A 25,653-nucleotide genomic window follows, 5' to 3' on the forward strand; every position below is an offset into this window, starting at 1 on the left:
GTTCAAGACATGAATCAAATCAACCCACTAAAAGGTAACTACATCCAATAAGCATAAAGAGAGCATGCACATATGCTATAGACTCCCACTATCTCAATGGACTAAGCTCAACAATCACATCAAAACCCAAAGCTTTTCTCGAATGTAAAATATCCAAGTAACCCAAGTCACTCCCATTGGAACAAAACTGAATGCCAACTAAGCAATACAAGCTCAATACATGAAGTACATAAGCATCCAGAAGCTAAGATACATCAAGACCATACATTTGGGAGCAATACATATAGTAAATCCTCAAGCATGTGAGTGTAGAAGCATTATGTCAAGTAGCCACAGTCAATACAAATATAACCAAGATTAAAGTCAAAGCTCAAAAGATTTTAATAGCATATTTGGGTGTAGACTATCAGTGGCATATGCCAATACATTGAATGAAGTACATGAATGGCATCCAATAGCAATAGACATATACTTCCCTATGCATTTAAATGCTTGTTGCCATGTTTATTAAAATAGTAAATATCTATGTATAAACCTGAGTTCTTTTAGCTCAAAACAACCCATAAAGCATTTGAAGATGTCATATAAGCATATTTGAATAATCCTAGCATCAAATAGGCATCAAACTGAGCATGAATGGGTGTTAAACACTGAGAGTATGTTGTCCTAGACCTATGAACGGTAGATTTTCCATATATTACAACAAACATAGAGGTTGGGGAGATAAAAAATAATGCTTCGGAGCCAATGCCAATGTTGAGGAGTTGCTATAGTGATTGCCAAGGTTGTTCAGGAGCTTGAGGAGGAGGAAGACTCATGGGGCATCAGTATAGCAGATGCAAATCAAGCAATTGGGATTTCCCTTTCCAAATCTTGTATAGATAGGATCTCCTTTCCCCATTGAAGTTTTTTAATCCCATTTTTAAGTTTGAAAATTTGAAGAGACTACTAGAGAATATGGAAGTAACAATACATTAGGTTGCTCAAAATGGACCAAAAGCCTATGCAAGTTGGAAGAGGTCAAAATGGACCTTCAAGAAATGCGACATGGTCTTCTAGAGAGTTCAACCCAAGAAGAGTTCACTAACCCTTGGAAAGTTAAAAATGCTAAGACTAATATGTTGCATAACTTATTGAATGAATAAAAGCTTATGAAACATGCTTATAAGCTAGAACTTCATGCTCATCTGAAAGTTGATTATGTATTTCATGTAAGCATGTCAAGTCTCATGTACCCAATCCAAGTCATATATTAGACGATGAACAAATTATATGTCTTTCAAAGGAATTATTGAAATACAACTTGAAAGGGTACTTGATGTCAAGATAAAAGATATTAGAAACATAACTCTTTAGGAATATCCAACTAACTGGAATGATTTCTTGAAGGATGATGCAACTTGGGTCATAACATTTCCCTCTTAAGAGAGGATGCCCCAACTTTCTCTTGAGATGAGGACATCTCAAGTTGTCTAAGGAGGAGAGGATGTAATGTATCCAAATTCTTCATAGCACCTTTTAAGTTCATCTACACATTCCCCTAAGCTAAGTTTAGTTGCAATGATTTCTATACTATGAATATGAGTTCATTTTGTTAGTCAAACCAACGAGAAAAAGGGGATGCAAATATTTTTGTAGTAAGAATAAGTCATGGTAAGTTTAGTACCTATGTCATGGAAAGTACTTTATTGGAAGTTGAGTATAATGACAAAAATACTACCCTTGGAAAAAAGAATGCACTAGCCCTTCCAAGGAAAAAGAATGAACATATGATTTCATTTGGAAATTTTGGACTTCTAAATTTCACATGTGAAGATTGTCTTGTTGAATGTAATTCTTCTCATAAGAAGATCCTAAGGGGAGGCAGAGCTAATTTGATTCTCTCCTAACGAAGAAAAGTTCGCTTATAATATGGACCCCCCTAGATAAAAGAAATGAGAAGGGATCAAATCCCCAATAGGAACAACCCTATAGATACCCTTGCCTTATCTTGAAAAAGAAAATGCACATGAGAACTTGCTTGAAGTTGGCAACTCCACAATGATGAAGTGGGGGAGGGAGGGAAGAGACTTGCATGATGCAACCACCATCTATCACCTCTCCCCCATGCAAACTATGGGCTAAGATAGAGGCAGAAGATATATACATTAATGAAAGTGGAGAGATGGGTTGATGGTTTAATCTAGCCACCCAAATGCCTATGCCAATGGTGGAGAGAGAGAGAGAGAGAGAGAGAGAGAGAGAGAGAGAGAGAGAGAGAGAGAGAGAGAGAGAGAGAGAGAGAGAGAGAGAGAGAGAGAGAGAGAGAGAGAGAGAGAGAGTTTTGGAAAATTGAGTGCCAACTACTAGCCCATTAGTACTCTAACTAAGATCCACCTAGTAGTTGAGTTAGTGTTGTTGTTAGATTCTAGCTAGGTAGGCCCTTGTCATCATATCCATTTGCATGGAGATTTCAATAGGCCCATTATCCATGACAAATGGTACTTTGATCGTTCAACAAGAACCACCCATGTTAGATTTTGTCCTTAGATAAAATATAATTTGAATTATTGAAAAAGTGAGGATGTTTAAGTACATACTAAGTAATTAAGAAACCCATATGTAGGTCATGGTTATTCTTAAGGATATGATCCATGTTAGATTTTGTTGTCCTTAAATAAAGCATAACCTAAAATATTTAAAAAGTGAGGATATGGAAGTAAAGATTAGGTATTTGAGAAACCAGTAGGTAAATCATGGTTATTCTCAACAACGATCTTCAATATGCAATGTTGATCCAGGTTAGATTTTGTTGTCACTAAATAAATGATAATCCTAATTATCAAAGAAGTGATGATGTTTAAGTAAAGATTAAGTAATTAAAAAACCACAACTTAGATCATGATGATTATTAAGCATCCTTAGTATGAAGTGTCAAGAGTGCATTTATGGGGAGATTCAAATTAAGATAGTAAAATTCAAGAATACCCATGCTCTAGGATATGATAGAAAATTGTCAAACCTTGGTGATTGGATTGAATTGATTGAAAAAAAGAAACAAAGTCAAACCTGACTTAGTTAACATTTAAAGTACGATAAGTACAAATGTATAAACTACCTTGAATTGGTGTAAAGTAGTATTATAGCAAATGGATCTGATCGAGCCATGCATCTAATGTGAATAAATTATGGCCGTTGATAATATGATCGAGTAAATGTCAACCATAAAAGCTTTCAAAATCCATATTTTTTGGCTAAAAAATGTTGATGTTGGAGGTAAAGGCACCTGTGCCTATGCTACCCATGTATTACTATGTTAATAGTACCCACATACCTGTACACTACAAGTGGCAAGCACCCATCACTATTACTTCATTCTTTATTATTTTAGTGACATTTGAATAAGGGAAGGTCGATCATACATTGTGACTGTTGGAGATCCCGCATTTTGAGTCTATCTCTCTCTTGCTCTCTTGCTCTATCTGTTGTAACTCACTCCTCCATTGCTTCTGCTTCCTTGTACTCTCACTCAGGATTCTCCCTTCAACTGGTATCAGAGCATTGGTTTGAGGAGCTTCTCTTCAATGTGCTTTAGCCTAGATTTGAAACCTAGATCTCAAGGTTTAATGGTTGCCCCTCAAGAGGGTATGCATCAATCCTATGCTTCATAGGCCTCTTCCCTAATTTTGTGGGCTCCTTCTTAGCTAGACTTGACTAGGCTTCAACAAGTGCTCCAGTGTGGCTAGCAATAGCAACAAATAGGATAGACATACTATTTATTCTATGTAGGATATACTTGATGTTTACTATTTTGTGCATGATAGACTTGCTATTTACTATGTGCAAGACAGACGGGTTGTTTACTCTGCACATGAGAGACCTACTATTCATTGTATTGTAGACAAACTTGTTGTTCACTACATTGAGGACAAGACCTACTATTTTTTGTGTGCAAGACAGACTTGCTACTATTAACTAGTGTATAGGACATACCTCCTTTTAACTAGTGTTCAAGACATACATGCTATATACTATCACATCAAGCTAATTGATTATGAAAGTCTATGCCTATTGCCATGTCATGATATTTAGGTACTTCAATGGATGTATTAATATATGACATTGATGCTATTCACCCAAATATGCTTATGGAATAACTTGAGCTTTATATTTGAGCTCGGTTACATGTATTGTAACTTTGGCCAATTGCTACATTGATAATTGACACTATGGGCTTGAAGATTCTCTTGGGTTTTATGCTTCTCGTTCTATGCTTGATGTATTGGGGTTTTGGATGGCCATGTACTAGATATTTTGAGCTTGCATTGTTCATTTGGCATTTGGTTTTGTTCCAGTGGAAGTCACTTGAGCTACTTAGCTATTTTACATTTGAGCTTAGCTTTGGGTTTATGAAATTGAGTTTACTTCAATGAGACTGTGGGACTCAGTTGAGTTATGTCTATACTCTCTTGAACCTATTTGGATGCATTTTTTGCCTACTAGACTAATTTGATTCATGCTTTGAGCCAATATCTATCTCTATTAGAGGTTGTTGTCTGCGATATATTCATCCAGCTTGGCTATGTATTGAGCTTCTTTACACTTAGTCAGTTGTGTATCTTGCAATTCTCTCTAGTTAACTTGAGACCTACTATATGCATGACAATTATGCCTATTGGATGTATCCCACTCTGACACATTGAGTTTGATAGTTCTCGGTACTAGTTGCATACTCAGTGACTACTAGTGGTTTGTGCATATCCCACTTCATATAGGATATACCTGAAAATTATAGATTGGATTCTATTAGTTGATTGCTCACACTTGACTTTGGATTTACTACTATCATTAGTTTAGCTTATTGTAATTGCAAGTTTATGCACCATTTATGAGGGCAAATGCTTTCACTTGATCACCATTCTTTGGCAACTAGTGGACAACCCTATTCTTTGCAGCTTTTCCTTTGTCAAGCACTATTTTGGATGTGAATTTGACCTATTTTGCTATCATTTACAATAACCAGTTTGTCTTGGACTATACTTTCATTCATTGCACTTTGGGTGGTGGGTCGAATGATAGTGCTATCTTCAACATTGACAAGTTGGATGACACAAATTACAACTATTGAAAAGCACAAATCTGGTAGGTTCTAGTGTAGAAATTATAGATTGAGTCATCGAGACATGAGGGTGTAAGGCTCGAATGCTTTAATGCAAAGGATTGGGGTAAACTAGATGAGTTATATAAATCTATGATCATTTTGTTACTCTCTGAGCAATTTTTCTATAATGTTGACTTAGAAGGGTCCCCAAAAAAAGGTTAAATGACAATGACAATGTTTGGCAAGTGTAGGTAAACTGTGGAAAGCAATCACTAGCCTAGAAATGCACACATGAAGTTGAAAAATAAAGACAATTCACCTAAATTGCCAGAGCTCCTATGACTCTGTTAGACTTTGATAGGATCTCACAACCAGGAAGATGATAGACTAACATAGATAGGCTAACACCCCCTCTCAGATCTTGGGAGTGTCAGAAGACCCAACTATCTCATGTGATGAAGCATAGAAGCCTTGGGCAAAGGGTTTATGAAGAGATATGCTGCATTGTCGTTTGTGTGACAATAGGCCACTCCTAACTAGGAATCCAAGATCTACTTGCAAACATAGTGGCACTAAACCTTGATGTGCTTTGGTTGTCCACATGTAGCTCCATAGGTCTAGGCTAAGAAAAGCAAATCTCCATCAACATGCAGCAAAGTCAAACTGACTCCATAGCTGTAGAACATAATACATGATATTTGGCCTTTGTAGAAGAAAGAGCCATAATAGGTTGCTTCTTGCTGCTCCACGAGATAACTCTTGATCCAAGGGGGAAGGCATAACTTGTAGTGGACCATCTCGAATCCATATCACTTGCCCAATCACAATCACTGCAACCAAAGAGAGTAAACCCCTCTCCATATATGATCCTGTAGGATTGAGTCCCTTGAAAATAACAAAGAACATGCAAGGCTGCTCTCCAATCCTCCTGAGTTGGAGTCTTCATGGAAGAAGACAACAATGCCACAACTAAAGAAACATCCAGACAAGTGTGAAGAAGCTAGATGAGGAAACCAACAAGACACCTATTTCTTGCCCCATGGACCCGAAGTCCAAGCTTTTGGTAGCGTGAGTTCCCTTAGGTACCACTTGTTTACAAGATGAGCAAAACACACCTCACCCTATTTGTTTACAACTTGCAAGCCATGGTGGAAAATACAAATAAGGAATCCATTAAGTATGGGGATGACATAGATGGGATTTCTCATTATGAGATTGGAAATTATTAATGGTGGTTAAACATGCCTCCACCTAATGTGTTGCCAAGTGAAAGGCAAAACTTTGATGAGATCAAAAGGCTTGGAGATAGTGTTCATTCACAAGCACAAGGTGAGATGAAGTATAGGTTGGAGTGATGAGTTGATCAATGGAAGCCACTCTGTAGAAAGAACCAATCAATCCTCTGGTATTGTTAACCCCAACACGAAGAAAGCAAAAGGAAATAAAAAAGACGCAGGGCAAAGGCCGAAAAAATGTAGCCTGACAGAAGAAAGAAGAGGAGAAAAGGCCAAAAGAGCAGGGGCAACCTTAAAAAGCCCAAGGCAAATGCAAAAGGGAAAATGTGCATTTTAAAATACAAAGGCGCACCCTGAAATCTTGTAGAAGAGTGCCAGGCGGTGGAAAATCCGGAAAGCTAAAACAGAAGACAAAGACACAGGCTAAGGCAAAGAGAAACGGAAGACAAAGGCGCACAAGGAAAAGCGCAAGTCAAAACTTTTGTAAAAGAGCGCAAGCGCATCATGGTTTAATTCAAGGAGCGTTGGGCTCTCACCCGTGCAATTTGTAAATGTAGATGGGCAGTGGAAAGGAAGCTAGGAAGATAGAGGGACAATGGAAAAAGGGCCTAGGCCACGGTCGGCCATGTAAAAAAGGGGAAAAGGGGATGACCGCCCCAAAAGGGATTTAGGGTTTTGTATATAAAGTTGAAAAGTGAATGAGAAGCTCATTCTTGTCTATGGCAAAAAGTGGCTCTCCTCTTCTTCTTCTTCTTCTTGTTCTTGCTTGCTTGAGCTTATGCTTGAGAGAGAGTGTGTGAGAGTGTGAGGGAGTGGGTGTGTGAGGGTGAGGGACCGAGGAGGAGAAGCTCTTCATCTTCTCCTCTCTTCTTCTCTTCTCTTCTCTTCTCTTCTCTTCTCTTCTCTTCTCTTCTCTTGCTCGCGGTGATGGAGCTTGGAGCGTGGAGTTTGAGGATGGAGCTTGCTTGAAGCTTGCACTTGGATCGTGGAGCTACCGGAGTGCGCAGGAGAGGAGGTAACTCGAACTGCATGGAGGTAAGCTCACTACACTCGTAGATATGGATGGCACGTCGGCTATGTGAGAGGTAGCCATTAATGCTCGGCTTGGAACGCTTGAAACAATAAGCAGTCCGTGGGTCTTGGCGGTTGAGCGAAAGCTTCCACATTTTGGTTCTGTGCCGGGACCAACGGATTCAAGCCTTGAGCGCTTATGCGCTTCAAATCGAGCATTGAAGTAAGGGCTTTCCCCGAATCGGTGTTTGAGATAGGTAGGAAGTGAGGGGATTGAAGATGGTATTTGATCTCCTTGGCAAGTAGGTTTTTTACTTTTTTGAGATTTATGTTGTGAAATGAAGTAGTGTAGGTATTTACTTTGTGAATTGGACGCATTAGAGTAGGAGAAAACAAAGAAAAACAAAGAAAATAAGCATTAGGATTTACTATTGCAAAACAAGGTAAAACAGGGTAAAAATTGTGTAAAAAATGGCAAAAAGCTTGCTTGTGATGCCTAAGATCAGCAAGTGAGTGATTGGGGGCATCAACACCTTACCAGAGAAGGGGCATAAGAGCCAAGAGGCCAAGGGAGAGCTCATTTGTGACCATTTGAGAGAGAGAGAGAGAGGGGGAAAGAGAGAGAGCCATCGCACGATCCGCTTCGATCTCGCCATTGAAGAGCCTACCGTGCTAGTCAGGTACATGAATCCCTTCCCCTATCCCCCTAGATAGGATCTGGAGGTTTGTGAATGGTATGATTGGGTGAATCGCAAGAATTGAGTAAGATCGACATCGTGTTGTTGCCGTCGCGCCACATTTGGCCCATCCGAGTGGCCTTTTCTGGGCCGAGTCCCAGAATCGGCCCTCGGCCCCTTACCATTCGGCCCTTGGTCCAAGTGCCTCGGCCCAAAACCCTAATCGGCCCTCGGCCATCCGAGTCCATTGTTCGGCCTGTCCGAGTCAACCCGCCCGAGCCAACAATTCAGCCCTCGGCCCTTGTCCGAGTTTAACATTTAGCCCCCGGCCACATGTCACATTCGGCCCTCAATCCAAGTGCCTCGGCCCATTCGAGCAACCCCGTCTGAGTCTGCTCTGTCCGAGTCGAGAATTCGGCCCTCGGCCCTGTGCCTCGGGCCGTCTGAGTGACCCACTCGGACCCTACAATTCGGACCAGTTGGGCCGAGTGTAGATTTTTATCAAATTTTTAGAAATTTGACCTGACCCGGCTAGAACTCAGCAGCGCAAACTATCGAAAGCCCTTAAGATGCTCAGAACTTGATTCTGGCACACAGAATAGACGAAATCATAGGGAGCAACCGCTTAGCAGCTTGAATTAGGCAGCAGCAAGACCTAGAGACCTAGACGCAAAGCGCTGAGCAGTTAAAACCTGATTAGCAAAAAAAAAACACGGCAACATATTAGAAAGGCGTTGAACCCTGTCAGGGTGGCCAGAAAAGTGACCAACAAGCCTATCAGGCCCGAACAAAGCAGGAGTGCATAAGACGCTTCGAGTAGTTTGCTACACTCACTGCGAATTTCCGCACTTGAATGCACTTAAAGAAAGTGAAAGCTTGATTGAGCACCAGTGCACGAGGAGTGATACGCACACTGAGTGACCATAAAGTGAGGGTTGCATTCAATAATTGAAAGAACTCACTCAGATAAACCACTCAAGGACCCCACCAGTAGGAGAGGACCCCACAGAGGGGGTCTGCACCTTCACTAAGTAGGTTGGAGAGAAAACGCGCGCCATGACAGGTCCTCCAAGTTCGACCCTAGCGTAGTGATGGCTCTACACGAGTATGGATTTTCACTTGCAAGAGAGCAACCAAAAGCCCGTACCCGACTGGAGACAAACATAGACCCTAGAACCTCAATGGGCCCATCTAGCCGACAAGGGCAAAAAGGCCACACTGCAAAAACACATACGTGTTGCATTCGGACTGCATCTAGTCAAAGCGGAAAGCAAAAATATCAAGCTACAATAGTGAGAATGACTAGATATGACATTCCTGACAATGGATGCTCCTTGAATAGCACTGCACTGATGAGCCAAAACATCAGTGGAGAATCCACATCTGATCGTGCAGTTGGGGACTCAAGGGCGTTTGTCAGAAGGCTTAAATTTACAAGCCAAGACCCGGAAGATGAAGACATAGTACCACCTGCTTATCTTAGGGTCAAACTCACCGCAAAAAGAGAGCATACTATCGATGCTCTGATTGATGAAGGAGCATATTTTAATGTCTTGACCTATGAGGCATGGACCCTACTAGGCCAACCAGAGCTAACACCGACTATTGCAACTCTTAGCCCTTATGGGGGACCTCCACAAACACTCATAGGGAAATGCAATATCCTTGCAACAATTGAGACTAAAAGCTTGCCTATCCTATTTCATGTTCCTCCAAAGAGTGCTAAATATGGTAAGGAAACCCTCTTGGGAAGACCCTTCAAAAGGGCAACTAAATGTGAGGCTGACTATGTAGCACAGAGGATACACCTGACACTACCGAGTGTGAGGATAGTCACAATCTTTAGCAAGGGTGATCCCATCAAACCTCGAGGGAAAGGCAAGGAAGGTGCTGATGTAACAGTCAAGCCTGCTATCGAGAGCAAGGACTTATTGGAAGAGCTGATACAAGCACGGGTTGAACAACGAGAACCAGTGAGTAAGGCCATGCTTGAAACAAGAAGGTCAAGAGACAATGCCAAGGACGGGCTCTGGACTTACAAATATCGTAGAAGACCCCAAAAGAAGCCCAAGCCTTATAGACGAATGCATCGATGGAGGGTCAGTACAATGCCATGATGGATATCCAAAGCGTTGCTACGTGCTCAAGGGTATTACAAAGGTAACCGATGGATTTGGGTACCAAAATCCCCTGCTAAACCATCTCTATCAGCTTAAAGCAAGATTGCATCAAAAGCGACGAAGCACAGGAGGAAATGTAAGAGAAACTCTAGGTCCCAAGGCAAGAGACCGGACATGAGTGTTCAAAAGAAAGAGCCTCAGCCCAACATGCTTACTAAGCAGATGTCATGTGTGGCCATTGAGCGCGCACAAAGGCCATTAGTGCCCAAAGAGCCTTTGATTCTCCAAGAGGATAACAAGCATCATAGGCACGACATTGATCATGGCAAGGTTGATTGTTCAACAAAGCAAATGGCACCATCGTCTAATAGCCTTGAGCAAATCATTCAACCAATGCCAAGCCCACTAAGGAGTCCTAGATCTCCTACATCCCCTTTTTCCAAACGGGCACAGGAAGCACAACAGCGGTCGTCAATGGCGGCTGCTCACTCCCAATCTCTCTCTCCATCAAAGCTTCCAGATGCCCAAGAGGCAAGACACGACACCACCCTTAGCTCGCAACCTAAGGATATGCCTGTGCAATCCACTGTGGCTAGCTCAACTGGTGCTCGATCTACACAAGTGAAGGCTCTAAAGGCAACAAAAGACACAACCACCCTTAGCTCGCAACCTAAGGATATGCCTGTGCAATCCATCGTGGCTAGCTCAACTGGTGCTCGATCTACGCAAGTGAAGGCTCTAAAGGCAACAAAAGACACGACCACTTCCAATGGCCCTAAGGACTTGACACCGCAATCCACCAATAGTAGCAAGTCCACTGAAGTAGTTGCTAGTACTTCAAATCAGGAATCATAGCAGTCACAGCCCTTGGCCATGACAATACCCCTGGCGAAACGTGTCGTTAGTAGTGTACCGGTGGAGGAGGTGTCGCAACCAACTTCATTAACAACCCGAGCACTTCCAAAGCGCCTAAAGTCTAGACTGGAGGACTTAAATAGAAGGGGAAGAGCTAGACTCTCCAAAAAGGGAGACAGTTGTATCCTCACAACCTGGCAAGGCCATTCAGCAGGCCATGGCTATGCCCCATGAGGACACGCTAGAGAACGGAAGTGCTGAGGCCCAACCAAGCACATCAACGGTTGACCTAGTTCAGGGTCCTGAGTCATTGAGAGATGCACCTTCACGGACCAAGAAAAAGAGGAAGAAACAACGAAAACAACAGTTGCCGGCTGTTGTGGACCATAAGAACATTGGGACGCAGAGCGTCGAAGAGCTGATGAATAATGCATCGAGTCCATCCGCCAATGAACCCATTGACGCCTCTCCTAATAGTGGTGAAACCTCAGACGCATCCATGTGCTCTAAAAAATCAAGGCAGTCGTTGCCATCAATGGCTGCTTGCAACACTCAATCCACCGACAATAGAACTTGCATTGACCAATCAAGAGTGGATATAAACGCTGTCACAACAGGGTGTCAAATCTATATCAGTCACATTCAAGAAGGACCATGAAAAAATAGCAGCAAAACCTCAGGAAAAATGCACAATCCCCGAGAGCATAAGCAATCCTATCGTTGACCAATCTTGCTCATCTAGGCCTGAGCCCCCAGCTATGCTAATGCCCAGGCAAACTCCTAGAACCTTGCATGAGATAGCAACCGAGCAAGCCCTCGCGGAACATAGAAGTGTCGCAGAATGCTTAACTGAGTTGGATGCTAAGCTCAAGGTGTTTGCACGTGTCTATGTCCTTGCGGACATGGGGGCATTCCCTAAAGAGCAGCTCGAAGAACACTTTCCAATTCCCTTATCTTGAAAAGAGCAAGAACATCTTGACGAGTACTATAATAGGCTCCTGTATGAACGCATGCGACTCATCTTTGGTGAGGAAACCGACGAACTGCGCTTAACGGTCACATTCAATGATGCGCTCTGCCAACCAAGTCTCTTAAAGGTAGAGCAACTAAAGCGACTATCAGAGGGCCGAAGTCAGTTTGAACAGCGTTGGTGTGAACGCCGTGTTGCAATGGCCGAAGTAGGAGCCCAGATCATGACAGTCTCCGAGGAGCAATTGGCCAAATGGCGGTCTCAAAGAGACCCAACCTATGTGGCACCAACTTCCCTTCGAGTGTTGACTACCATTCGGGGTACAGACTTAGTTGAACCTAGCTAAGAGAACTCGTTGTTTGATAAGGTTCTCACTGAGGAGGAGTCACATGTTGCCAATAGACTTGGACAAGGTTCCATGCTACTCGATGTCGCAAAATATCTATCGGTATTGAGTAAGCTACCACAAGTACTGGGTGCATGTGCCACACTCCAGTACAATCCGAAGTTCTATAATTGGTTTTTATCCTCATGAAGCGACATGGATTCATGGATGTGTATATAAATAAACAATGACTTTTGTGACCCTGTATAGACACTATCAACACACACAAGCAATAATAGTCAAGTGCAGGCAGAAGAGTTAGGGTCAACAGGCTAAGCTCGTCTGGTCCCCCTCTCACCGCATATTTCGAAGTGGCATGACCATTTCCACCTCCGGGAGAAGGACATGCATCCTGCTTTGCCCTGCCCAAATCCATGACCACCAGCCAATGTAACTGGGCGTGAGCCAAGATCTGCTAATGGCGAGAGGCTCAGTCAACATCATCACGAGGGCCAACACTCTACAACGAGCATAGCACGTCCCACCCCCTCCCCTTTTAGTCATATGCGCTTGATAACCCACACTATAACCCCTCTCATGCGAATGGTTTTTTCTGTAGCAAGGCCTAACCCTTGGTTTGCATCTTGCAGGTCCCCCTACAAGAAAAACATGGAGAGCCTAGGGCAGCTGGCTTGCAAAGACGCTCTCCACGGACGAAGGGAACATGCAGCACACGCCCCTCCGCTGGTGCACTATGTACCCACTCTCAAAAGGTATGCAAAGAAACAAGGTCCTAAGCGACACCGCCCCGGACAAAGGCCGAAGAATCCCCGGGCCAAAAAAGTTGAAGCTCAAAGGAACGCGCAAGATGTGGCAACACCAGTTGCACAAACCCCCAATGTACGATCAAGCACCAGGTGCTTAAGGGCAGAAAGGGCAGCTCGGGACAGGGAGGAATTTAACGAATTATTCAAAGGCATTTTGGAAATGGTGGCGGCCCGAGACTACACCATTCATGTCCCGGCCGACATGTTCCCTGCCCAACCTCACGGGAGCCCCGCACCAGCAGAGCCCTAGTCGCCTAACCACTGGGACTCACCCCGCCTAGTGCAAATCGACTAAGCCCCTATGATGTACAAGTAGCTTGACAAGTCATCATGCCATAACTTTTGTCTTTTGATGAGTAAAGGGGCAAGCTTCCCACTTGTACACACTTCCTTTACCTATTGTTAATGTATGCGACCTTAACAAGCAATGGAATAGCATCGCAATAGACATCATAGCATTCTGCAAAATTATGTCTTAACATGATTGCATTTGTTTGATGTACTTAACGCAAGCGAGCATATACTCTCATGAAGTGACAAGTGGATGCAGGATGACACAGGTCTTCGTGCAAATGTGTTCAACGGCTAGGCCACCATAAGACCACAACCACACAAAGAACCGCAACAAAGCCACGCTGTTGAATATGAAAAATCACCCTTGCGAGTGTCCACATCGCATGAACCAAAGCATAGTCATGGGCTACACTCTCTTCTTGGGCCAAGCTCTACAGTGAGCTCACGACGGGTGTCACTGCAATCGCACCAATATCGCAACAACGGCTTCCCTAACAACGAGGCTAGGGCAAAATCATCACGGTCATATCCATTTCTTGAGCCTCCGAGGCTTGACAATTCCCGACCCATTGAAAGGCTCATAGCCTCCGCATATTGCAATGGTTGTACTGTGGCAAAAAAAAAAAAGAAAGGAAGAAGAAGAAGAAGAAAAGAGAAGAAAACAACAAAACAAAAAAAAAACACCCACGATCACAGCCCCGCACCTAGGGTCCTCAGATTAGGTGCGTCTAGTGCCCTTGGCCGGTTGGCTCCGCCCCTAGTCCCCTAACCCCCTAGCATCCCCCACAATAGTTCAAGGCACATCAAGGGCAGGACAGACCTACGGAGTTTGTCGCACCTATGGTTAGACCTATCACCTTGACCCCTTCACACAATTCCCTCTTACACTCTGCCTTAACAACATTGCAATCAATTGGGGCACGCACTGCACAAATGGCCATGAATAGTACACCGTCCTCATCGCACAGGCCCAATGTCTACCACCTAAGGATAGTACACTATCCCTGTGTTCTATCCTGCTACGTCGTGCAATCACAATGCATAAGATGTCACACCCACCTTCACATGTACTTCTTTCCATCATGGACCACTTTGCTTCATCCACATGACGTTATGAGAAACCAGCCCACGGTCTTCTACCTACATAATATCTAAGTATGCACGTGCACTCACATAATATCTGCATTGAAGTCTATACACAATTTGGGTCCTCAAGTACATGACAATACTCCAGGCTTGCTTAAGAGTTCGACCTGTCTCCCAAACTAATCAAAATATGTCTTGTGCACGCTAAGAAGACTAGCACTACTCCTTAGGGAGAGACCACCTGAGAGGTTTTCCAATTGCAGGTATTAAAAACTCCAACGAAAGCACCGTCAACTCTACATCAACACTCAACTCTGACCTCTTGTCCTTTACTTCATCATGCAAGACCATCAGAGAATCATCACGAGCAGAATTCACCATGAGTATCCCAAAAACACCAACACCCGTGCCAGCTATGAGTGACCATTCCCAACAAACAGTAGCCCTATCACCACCTACAACCATCATATCACCAGTCAATCTGAACAGCCAAGTGCCACTCACGACCTTTATCCGCACCAACATCAGAACTCCTCCAAGGCAAACCACAACAGTCCCTTCTACCCACGTCTTCGATGCAAGCTCCATATGCTACCTTCGACGAAGAGTGCCATGGGACTGGCACTTGTCTAAGGAGGGGGATAATCTTAACCCCAACACGAAGAAAGCAAAAGGAAATAAAAAAGACGCAGGGCAAAGGCTGAAAAAATGTAGCTTGACAGAAGAAAGAAGAGGAGAAAAGGCCAAAAGAGCAGGGGCAACCTTAAAAAACCCAAGGCAAATGCAAAAGGGAAAATGTGCATTTTAAAATACAAAGGCGTACCCTGAAATCTTGTAGAAGAGTGCCAGGCGGTGGAAAAACCAGAAAGCTAAAACAAAAGACAAAGACGAAGGCCAAGGCAAAGAGAAACGGAAGACAAAGGCACACAAGGAAAAGCGCAAGTCAAAACTTTTGTAAAAGAGCGCAAGCACATCATGGTTTAATTCAAGGAGCGCCGGGCTCTCACCCGTGCAATTTGTAAATGTAGACGGGCGGTGGAAAGGAAGCTAGGAAGATAGAGGGACAATGGGAAAAGGGCCTAGGCCACGGCCGGCCATGTAAAAAAGGGGAAAAGGGGATGACCGCCCCAAAAGGGATTTAGGGTTTTGTATATAAAGTTGAAAAGTGAATGAGAAGCTCATTCTTGTGTGTGGCAAAAAGTGGCTCTCCTCTTCTTCTTCTTCTTGTTCTTGCTTGAGCTTGTGCTTGAGAGAGAGTGTGTGAGGGAGTGAGTGTGTGAGGGTGAGGGACCGAGGAGGAGAAGCTCTTCATCTTCTCCTCTTTTCTTTTCTTCTCTTCTCTTCTCTTCTCTTACTCGTGGTGATGGAGCTTGGAGCTTGAGGATGGAGCTTGCTTGAAGCTTGCACTTGGATTGTGGAGCTACCGGAGTGCGCGAGAGAGGAGGTAACTCGAACGGCATGGAGGTAAGCTCACTACACCCGTAGATATGGATGGCACATCGGCTATGTGAGAGGTAGCCATTAGTGCTCGGCTTGGAACACTTGAAACAATAAGCAGTCGGTGGGCCTTGGCGGTTGAGCGAAAGCTCCCACATGTATTAAGCACCAGAAGCTTGCTTCAGGGCCATAGAGGGCATTTCACAATCTATAGACATGGTTCTCCTTCCCTTACACAAGAAAACTAGGAGGTTGTGAAACATAAATCTCTTCCTCAAGGACACCATTCAAGAAGGAAAACTTGGTATCCATATGATAAATAGGCTAGCGGCGGCCGAGTGGTGGGCTGCAAGAGCCAAAATAATCCGAATAATAGACATCCGAGCTGTAGGTGCAAAAGTCTCAAATTAGTCCAAACCTTCTCTCTGAGCAAAAGCTTTGGTAACAAGCCTAGCTTTGTGCTTGTCCAAGGATCTATCTTTTCCTACATGACCTGATACCGAATATCTTGTGCAAGAGTCTCCTCAACTATAATAGGATCATTGGCATGAAGAATTTGTGACATAAGAGCATAGTTCACACAAAGTGAACTATTCCACTAGGCCTGTAAGTGAGTTGATCTACGTGGACTTGAAGGAGTAGCAAGAATGTGAGAAACACTTGAATCGTGCATGAGCGATTGGGATCAATGAGAACCCAAATAGGCTCATCCTAGTCTCTGGTACTTGTAATGCATCAATTTGGGGTAGGGGCTCCCCCTTACTAAGGGAAGGTAAATGCTCCTCATCTGAAGAAGGCGATGGCTAATCAACCCTTGAAGACTTCGGAGGGGGGAAGATTGAAGGGGTGGAAGTATGAGATGAAGAAGAAGTGGTAGTCACATCCATCAAAGGTGGTACAAAAGCTGAAGTAGAGAATAGAGAAGGAGGAGGGGGAGGAGCCAAAGATGAGAAAGTGGTGTCTTCGGTTGCAAGACTTTCTCCCATGTTCCCAAGGACATGTCTAATGAGTTAGATCCTAAGTCCATGAAATGCATCTTTCTTGGTAATGGGGATGTAGGTAAGATGGGCTATTGCCTATGGGATCTGTAGGCTTAGAAGGTCATCTGGAGCCATGATGTTGTTTTCCATGAGAAGAAAATGCATAAGTAGCTTAAACAAGTTGTTAGGTACACATGGCGGTATTTTAGGAGCCTTTTGTTACTATATGGCCAACTAAACAGCCTATAGCAGCTAATGCTCCCGTGGTAGTGATCTTACATATGATGAGGCCATGTGCAAAGGTGATAGTCACTCTTAGGAGAGAGCCACAAAGTCAGAGTATGATTCATTGTAGAAAAATCGTACATGGGATTCGGTTCCTTGCCTAATGGAAAGCGTGCTTTGCTATGCAAGTGGGTGTACAAGTTGAAAAGTTTTCTGGATGCCCCAAGCTAGCCTATAAGGCCTAATTGGTAGCTAAGGGTTTTAAGTAGGAGCATGGTATTGACTTCGATGAATTCTTCTCTTATGTCATCAACCCTACACTTGGTTTTGGCTTTGGTTGCGCAACTAGATCTAGACCTCTATTAGATGGATGCCAAGATAGCTTTCTTACATGGAGACTTGTATGATGATATTTATATGCATCAGGCTAAGGGCTTTGAGAAGAAAGGCAAGGAGCACCTGGAGCACAAGTTGAGAAAGAGTCTTTATGGCCTTAACTAAGCACTTAAGGAATGATACCATAAGTTTAATACTTTCATACATTCACAAGGATATACACGCAATGATATAAATCTGTGTTTGTACATGAGGAGGGCTTGTGACGTTAGCCTTATGATTTTGGTACATTGTTGATGATACGTTGATTGCAAGAGCACTCATGGTAAGTTGGATGCCTTGAAAAGTCAGCCCAAGAATAGCTTTGAGATGAAAGACATGAGACATGCCTCACATATTCTTCGGATGCGCATCATGTGCTATCACTCTAAGGGGATTCTTTACTTGTCGTAGGAGTACATCTAGAAGGTCCTTGAGCAGTTTCATATGCAAGATGTTAAGCCTATTGGCTATCTTTTACCTTCTCATGTGAAGGTTAATTAGGCCAATTGTTCACACTTTGATGAGCAAAAGACCGAGATGGCCAATATGCATTCATAGTGGGCAATTTGATGTATGCTATTATGCCACTCGTCCTGACATAGCATTTGCAATGGGAGCTGTGAGGCATACTATATGGCTACACCTGGTAGGCGTCATTAGGATGCTATGAAGGGTATCATTAGGTATCTTAAGGGCATTGTAGATATATGCATATGCTATGGTGGCTAGGATACAAGAGTCATGGGGTACACTAACTCTGATTATGCAGGACATGCAGATAGTAGTAGGAAGTCCACCTGTGGAAATGTCTTCACCTTTGTTGGATGTACTATTTCTAGGATGTCTAGGGGATAGAAATGCATGGCCCTATCTACTACAAAGGTAGAGTATGTTGCAACCAACACTGAGGCTTGCAAGGAGGCTCTCTAGTTAGGTTGTCTGGCTATTACAAATGTGGTTCCTACATTGCATTCGCATTCTATGAGTGCTATTCATCAATTGGCCAAGAATCCAATCTTTCATGCGAAGACAAAGCACATTGAGGTGCATTATCACTTTATTAGAGTGATTGTTGAGAACAAGTCCCTTGAGCTTGTCAAGATCTCAAGTGACCAAAATATTATAGATTTGCTCACTAAAAGTCTCTTAGCGAAACGTTTTGCCTTCCTTAGGAAGCTAATGGTGGGCATTGAATGGGATGACATCTTTCCTTTCATCTTGTTGTACTTTATGTATATTTATACTTTGTCACTTTTTTCTTATTCTCTCCTCATTAGGGATATATTCGCCTTTAAGTGGAAGGTTGTTGGGGGTAAAGGTACATGTGCCAAGCCACCTATATATTACTACACTGATAGTACATTGTAGGTGATGAGTGCCCATCATTGTCACTTTATTCCTTATTCTTTCAGTGACATTTAAATAAGGGAAGACTAGTCACACATTGTGACAATTAGAGTTTCCACATTTTCAGTCTCTCTATCTTGCTCCCTTGATGTAGCTCACTCCATTGCTTTTGCTTGCTCGTGCTCTCACTCGAGCTTTTTCCTTTAGTTGAAAGGTTGATCTGCTATAGCTCACTCCATTGTTTTCGCTTACTTGTGCTCTCACTTGAGATTCTCCCTTCAACTGTTGAAAGGTTGATTGAAGGATACTCAAAGTGAATATAGACATAATCACAACTGAAGCCCTTCAACACTACTACAAATAAGCTCTATTTTATTAAAGGAGACAACAATGGTAGATAAAAAAATTTTCAATGGTGGAGGAGCCATGTTAAAGCAATTATCAAAATGTGAAAATTAAATGCAAATATTTGAGGGTATTAAAAATTGAGATAGATATTCCTAAGGTAGGGAGGCTATTAACTAATACTTGAAAAAAAAAGATAGGCCAATACAGTAGAAATATAGCACCCATTTCTCATCCAAAGGTGAGACACCGTGGACCTACCAATAGTGGGTTTGAAACCCATCAATAAATACTATAAAAGAGGCACAATAACTACATTACAAAAAGAAAAACAAATGATAAGTGAAACCTTATCATAAGACCTATCCATCCTCAAGAATATTCAAATAATTAACTCAAATTTTACAGGGATAATTACTATTAAGTCATTAGCAAAAACAACAAAACAGACAATTGAAAAAGAAACCTTTTGCAAATTGCAATTGACTAAGAATGGAAGGAGATAAAAATGGCAGTCTCATGGCATCCTTGTGTTAACATGGGGGAGATTAATCATTAGCAAAAACAACAAAACAGACAATTGAAAAAGAAACCTTTTGCAAATTGCAATTGACTAAGAATGGAAGGAGATAAAAATGGCAGTCTCATGGCATCCTTGTGTTAACATGGGGGAGATTTGTAAATGTTATTCAAACAACCAATGAAAATTCTCTAATTTTTTAAAGAATCTATTTAGATAAAATTCTTCAAACCCTACAACAATCAAATACTATAATAGATATAGCCTCTGGAGTCACGTGGGAGAAACAGGCCAAAAACGACATTAATATGAAAATAACCCATAGAATAAATGCAATAAATTTTAGACAATTTCCCATGTGGGAAAAGGGGTTCTCTTGCCTTGTTTTCCATATAATGTTTTGCACAAGAGGCATTGCATAATTAGCTAGGCGCAGTTGGGGGCAAGGGAATGCCGGCCTCCACCTATGCAGTGCCTCTTGAGGAGAAGCTGTGTGGTGTTGGGACAGCTCACAAGGTGGGAATTTGTCTAAAACTTCTTGCATGCCCACATGGCAGAATATAGTAAAATTAATTTAAAAATAGTACGGCAGGATATAGTTAAATAAAAAATAAAAAAATTTGAGATTAGTCGCTCATTCACGAGGCCCGAAAAGGCACAAGGGGATCTTTCTTCTTGGAAAGCAAATGTCTTCGAAATCCCGAAAAGAGAAAATGACTATGACCCTTTCGACTGGCTTAGCTCTACAAATTCACACAGACAGGCACGCCCGGGTCGAAATACCGTGACGATGCCCTGTTATTTCCCGCAGAAGGCGAGATGGGTCGTATCTCATCTGTGCTCTGCGACCCACCCGGGACTTCCCGTCGATAGATACGAAGGCCCCAAACAAAGATGGCATCGAAACGGGCATCATGTCACATCGTATTCCCCTTGTCACCATCTGGCTTGTCCCTTATCGCCGAAGCTACACTGTGTTTGGACATGGTTCTCCATTTGGAACAGGATTGCTTCATCCTTTGACAGCCTCCGATGAACCAAGACTCCATTTGGAACATAGATTGCTGCATCCTCTAGCAAATCCTGTTGAGCCAGACATACATCCTCCTTCCTTGAGCGTTTTTTAACTGTCTCTGATGAGCCCATACTACATTTGATTGCTTCATCATCTAGCAAATCCTGTTGAGCCAAACATACAGCATATATTTTGATTGCTTCAGCATTTCGATCGTTTCTGATTAGCCCATACTACATTTCATTGCTTCATCATTTTGACAATTTCTGATGAGCCAAGAATTTATCCACGAGTGGTTATCTGTTACCAAACACTACACATGCGTTCAGATGTAAGCTTGCACTGAAGGGGCTTTCTTTGCCTCTCTTAAATAATGGAACTGCATACATGATGCGTTGGTTCTTTTTGGCAAACCATTGTGTAAGAGTGATGCAGATTGGTAGCCACAGCTGAACAGAGGAGAGTTCAGCACTTTGAGCCTCATGCTATCGGTCCAAACATGCTGGGCCTGCTGGTATCCAAGACTAAGGACAGAGGGCATGCTGTTCACTTCTGCTTCCGAATTCGAGTGTCAGAGATCAGGCCTTGGCTAGCTTCCCAGGCCTCCAAGCTGTCAAGCCCCTTAGTATTGAAATGGCAGCGGGGAGACCGTCATTCAGGGACCACTAGGAGTGTCATGCCCCTGCCCCCCACAAGCTTTGGTGATGGAAAGATCGTGTTTAATGAGTCATTTGAGCTTCTTGCCACTCTCTACTGCAGTCCCACAAATAAAGGGGGCTCTGGAATCACCCCATTCCAAGAGAAATTGCTTGTTTTCAGTCTTGCAGAGACCAATAATACCACCCCCCAAACTCTGGCACGTGCAACCGTGGATTTAGCTGGCTATGCTGCAATTGAAGAGCCAAAAAGTATAAGTATTCCCCTCGTTCTATCCAAGAATGTACCTGTTGGAGCAGCACTTCCCAATCTGCTCATTGTCATTGGATCATATATGCATACTGGAGCCTGCTTTGGTCAAGGAAACTGGCACAAAGCTCCAATTGCCAGCTATTTGCCAATGCTTTCTACAGCAAGAGTGCAATCGTGTAAGTCCTCATCTTCATCTGGCTTGGATGGCCAGACACGTGAAGCACTGGAAGCAGCATTGCTGGATGAAGATGAGTTGGAGATTACATCCTTTACTGATGAAGAGAGCCCTGAAGGTCCAGGCACACCGCAGCATGATAAAAGTTTGAAAGAGAGCAAAGAGGTGAGACATTTGTTATCACAAAGCCACACCAAATGTATGCATTTGCATGCTTTGGAGAGGCTTGCATTGGAATGCCATGTTTTATCCTAAAAAAGGAGGAGTCCAGCAGCGGACATCCTACCAGAGTTTCTTCCACAAGTTTCTGCTATGTGCACTATACTTCTGATACAGGAGACTGTTGTTGGTTGCAGGGCAAAGCAGAACATGCAGCTCTATCTTCAAACTTATCCTTTGTTGATTCAGTCCTGGATGCAAGGCACTCTGATTCAGAGCTTTCTATATCAGAGATTTCAACCTCAGGCAAGGATGCTTATCTCACTTGTCTTTGTGTCATGGGAGAGACCAAAATCTCATCTCACATTGCATCCTGTAATGCAGGCACACAAACACCAAGGGATACAAATGTACTGGAGGCCCCACATATTGATCCATTGTGGAGCATTGAAAATGATGGAAGTATGTGGGAGGAGAAAGTGCCAAGTTCTGATGTAGATGAAAGAAAGTTCCTCAAGAAGTTTCAAGAAAAGGCTGATGCCACTGCTGAGGGCAGAAAGTTACAGCAGGAGAGTGTTTTAGAAACACAACATACTTACCTAGTAAGCAATGGGAAACTGGCAGAAATTGTGAGAATGAAGGAGTTGGTGCAAATAAGCAAGCCTATGATTCAGAGCTCCCTCATGGGTATGGATGACAGGGAGACACAAACAATGCAGACCCCATGGAGGAGCCTCGGCTCCAAGCAACTGACTCAACTCGGATCCAAGTTTTGGAGGTTTGATGATCTGGATACAGAAGATATTGAAGAATTTGATGGCGATCTTTCATCTGAACAGGAAGGATTTAGTGTTTTGGAAGAAGCCCGTCTCAAGTTTGCGCAAGGTGCTGAGAAGAGAAATGAAAAGATAGGAAAGAGAGCTTTGGAAGATGCCAAGGTTAAGCTAGCAGAGGCAGAAGCAGAGTATAGTGCAGCTTCTGAAAAAATATCACAGTTGCAATTCTATATTAGCTCACTTACAGGAGAGCTTCAAGATGTGGCTGCTGTAGAAGCCATTATACACAGCGCTACCGCTGAACATGGGGGTGCTCCAGAGGCATTACTAGTTCCTGCTTGTCTCTTATTCAAACTTCATAACTTTGTTAGCACCAACTGGAGCACAGAAAGAAGAGCAAGTTTTATGGATAATCTGGTTGCAGGTTTCATACTTGTTACCAGAGCCTGTGGTCAGGATATATCCAGGTGTTTTAACAAACTGCCCAGTAGAAGTTTGTAAGATTGATTTGTTGAGTTCAAACTGATACTATGAATGGACTTTTAACTAGTTTCAGGCAAAATGCTGATGTATACCTCCTCTTCTAACTTTCGTTTGCTTAGGTTTATGTAGGCTTGCATTCTGGTGGTCGAATGTAGTAGCGCTGAGGCATGCCATGATGTTGAGTCAGGATTCTTTACAAAATAACAAGTTAAAACCTGGAGATCCTAGCAAAGTAGCTCATAGTGATGGTTTCAATGTAAGAAGTACTTCAGAGCTCTCTGCACTACATCAAAGCTCAAGTGCTGATCCTAGTGGTTGTAATTTCGAAGGCCACTGGGAAATATTGGAAAGAGTGGAGGCTTGGATTTATTCAAGAATAGTAGAACTGTTATGGGGGCAGGTTAGTTTCCTGGTTTGGTTGCTTGTTTACCAATTTTGTAACTGACTGGTATAGTTGCAAAACACAATGACGTTCTAGGGTCTTCTTTTCGAGCATCAAAGTCATGCATTCAGTGTTATTCAATGAAATAGAACAAGTCATGTCTGACTGATAGAAATGTTATGCTTGCAATTTTTGTGTGCTGTTTGAGCTCTAGCCTTCTGAGCAAAAAGCCTGACAGGCATGCACTACAATAACCTCATTAATCTGACTCTGCCACAAGGACTGCACACTTTAAAATCTGCCGTTTACTAAAATGACCTCATTATTCTTCCATAGGAAGTGCACATTCAAAAACCTACTATTCACACCATATCACACGAGCTGCAGCTGTTGAATCAGAGCTCAAACACAATCATTCCATGCTACATCTGGCATATACCACCGCCACCTCATAATCTGACTCCACCATAAGAACTGCAGCAACATTATTCCATTTACATTATCCTGTGCCTCATAAAATTGCAACTTTGACAAAGGAAAACAAAACACCAGAAAATGCTGATTAGAGTCGGATCACTTTAGACCAGCCATATTATTGCACAGTGTGTATATAACCGGTTTCAGTACATCTAAAATTCCGCAACAAATGCCCTTTTCTAGAATCACAGAATCCCTGTTCAGTTAAACAAAATCATCCTCAAGAACTCTACAACAGCTAATTATGCAATCATACATTCCAGTAGGATGAGGTACAGCTGGATTCATTCAAATCTACCTTTTCCTTGCCTTGCCTAGAGACAAACTTTTGCAACCCCCTAGGTTGAATTGTAGAGTACAGACTTTCAAGAGAGTTCTTGGAGCTTGAGCATTGCATCATGTGAGGTGCTTGGGGAGGTGGAGGGGAGCTAGGTGGTGCAAATAATGCCTCAAACCTCCACACTCGAGGAAATGAACCTTACATGTTACCTGTTTGGGCCCATAAAACTGACTTTCCACCTGATCATATGGCAAAGTTGAGACTTGTCCATCTCAGGAGGCAAATGCCACATATGCAAATGGAACTATATCAGTACTGCTGTATAATCTTTGGTCATCACTAAGGAAGCATACGCACCATGTGCCTATCATACAACAAAAACAGCACTCTCTTATGCTTTTGCCCTTGCACGCCATCACAAAAAAGATGGTTTGCCATAGTTACGTGCTAAACCATTGGCTATTTTGTTTCCAACCATGTTCTTACAGGCTAACCTGTGACGACAGACCCCCCCTTTTGAAATGAAGCCTCAGATGGCCTTATCTCATCTGCAGGTTTCAAGACATGAATGGTCAGGTCTTTGTTTGGTTTGGATCACGAAGTAAAAGTCTCAGAAGCCTCAGCCTACAGTCAAAGTCCAATCTACAAGCTTTCCAGGACTTTTTCAAATGCATTGCCTTGTAACGTTGTAATGTGAGTATGATGTGATTCTCATGGTCTTGTCCAAACTCATGCTTACAGATAATACCCGCCAGGATAGGAAGAAGCAGAGAATTGACGTGGATAAGGCACAAAGACACTCTGCATGCACATTCATAGATTTTTTGGGTTGGAAATGTTTCAATCTGGGGTGATTCATATGATAGCAATCAGAAAGAGGGTCAAAACAAATCGTGTTGTTGGGGCTCAAGCTGCTTTAGCTCCATACTATCACCCAAAAAGAATGGCAAAAAAGTGGGTATTTGTCAATGTGCTGGGAGCAAAACTTGGCTTTTTCTTGTAGGAAACAGCGTACATATGGCATCCAAGTGAAAAGCAAACATTATTGTTCAAAGTGAGTGCTGTTTGCCAAAGAGCTTATCACAAAAATGTCTCTTGGGGATCCAAGTGAAAAGCAAACATTATTGTTCAAGGTGAGTGCTATTTGCCAAAGAGCTTGTCACAACAATGTTCCCAAGAAACGATTTGTCAGTTTGGAGTTAAACTGACTAATAATTTCTTTGTATCCACCAGTCCTACGATGGATCATGCATAGTTACCAAAGATGAAGTACATGGGGGATGAT

General features: G+C 42.8%; 1 protein-coding gene across 4 annotated transcripts in view; it reads left to right on the forward strand.

Moving 5' to 3' along the window:
* The first annotated feature begins 21,226 nt into the window (after positions 1-21,226).
* LOC148018931 (uncharacterized) overlaps positions 21,227-25,653 on the forward strand; it is a 93,202-nt gene continuing 88,775 nt past the window's right edge. For 3 of the 4 annotated variants that reach the window (XM_087701404.1, XM_087701405.1, XM_087701407.1), the window contains exons 1-3: positions 21,227-21,976; positions 22,168-23,213; positions 23,359-23,629. In XM_087701404.1, the coding sequence (XP_087557530.1) occupies positions 21,227-21,976; positions 22,168-23,213; positions 23,359-23,629 (2,067 nt within the window). The remainder of the gene's footprint in view (positions 21,977-22,167; positions 23,214-23,358; positions 23,630-25,653) is intronic. The other variant, XM_087701406.1, reaches the window with a different exon arrangement.

Source organism: Lygodium microphyllum, chromosome 20 (assembly GCF_053477565.2).
Source record: "Lygodium microphyllum isolate KBCC chromosome 20, Lygodium_microphyllum_v1.1.10, whole genome shotgun sequence".
Lineage (NCBI taxonomy): Eukaryota > Viridiplantae > Streptophyta > Polypodiopsida > Schizaeales > Lygodiaceae > Lygodium > Lygodium microphyllum.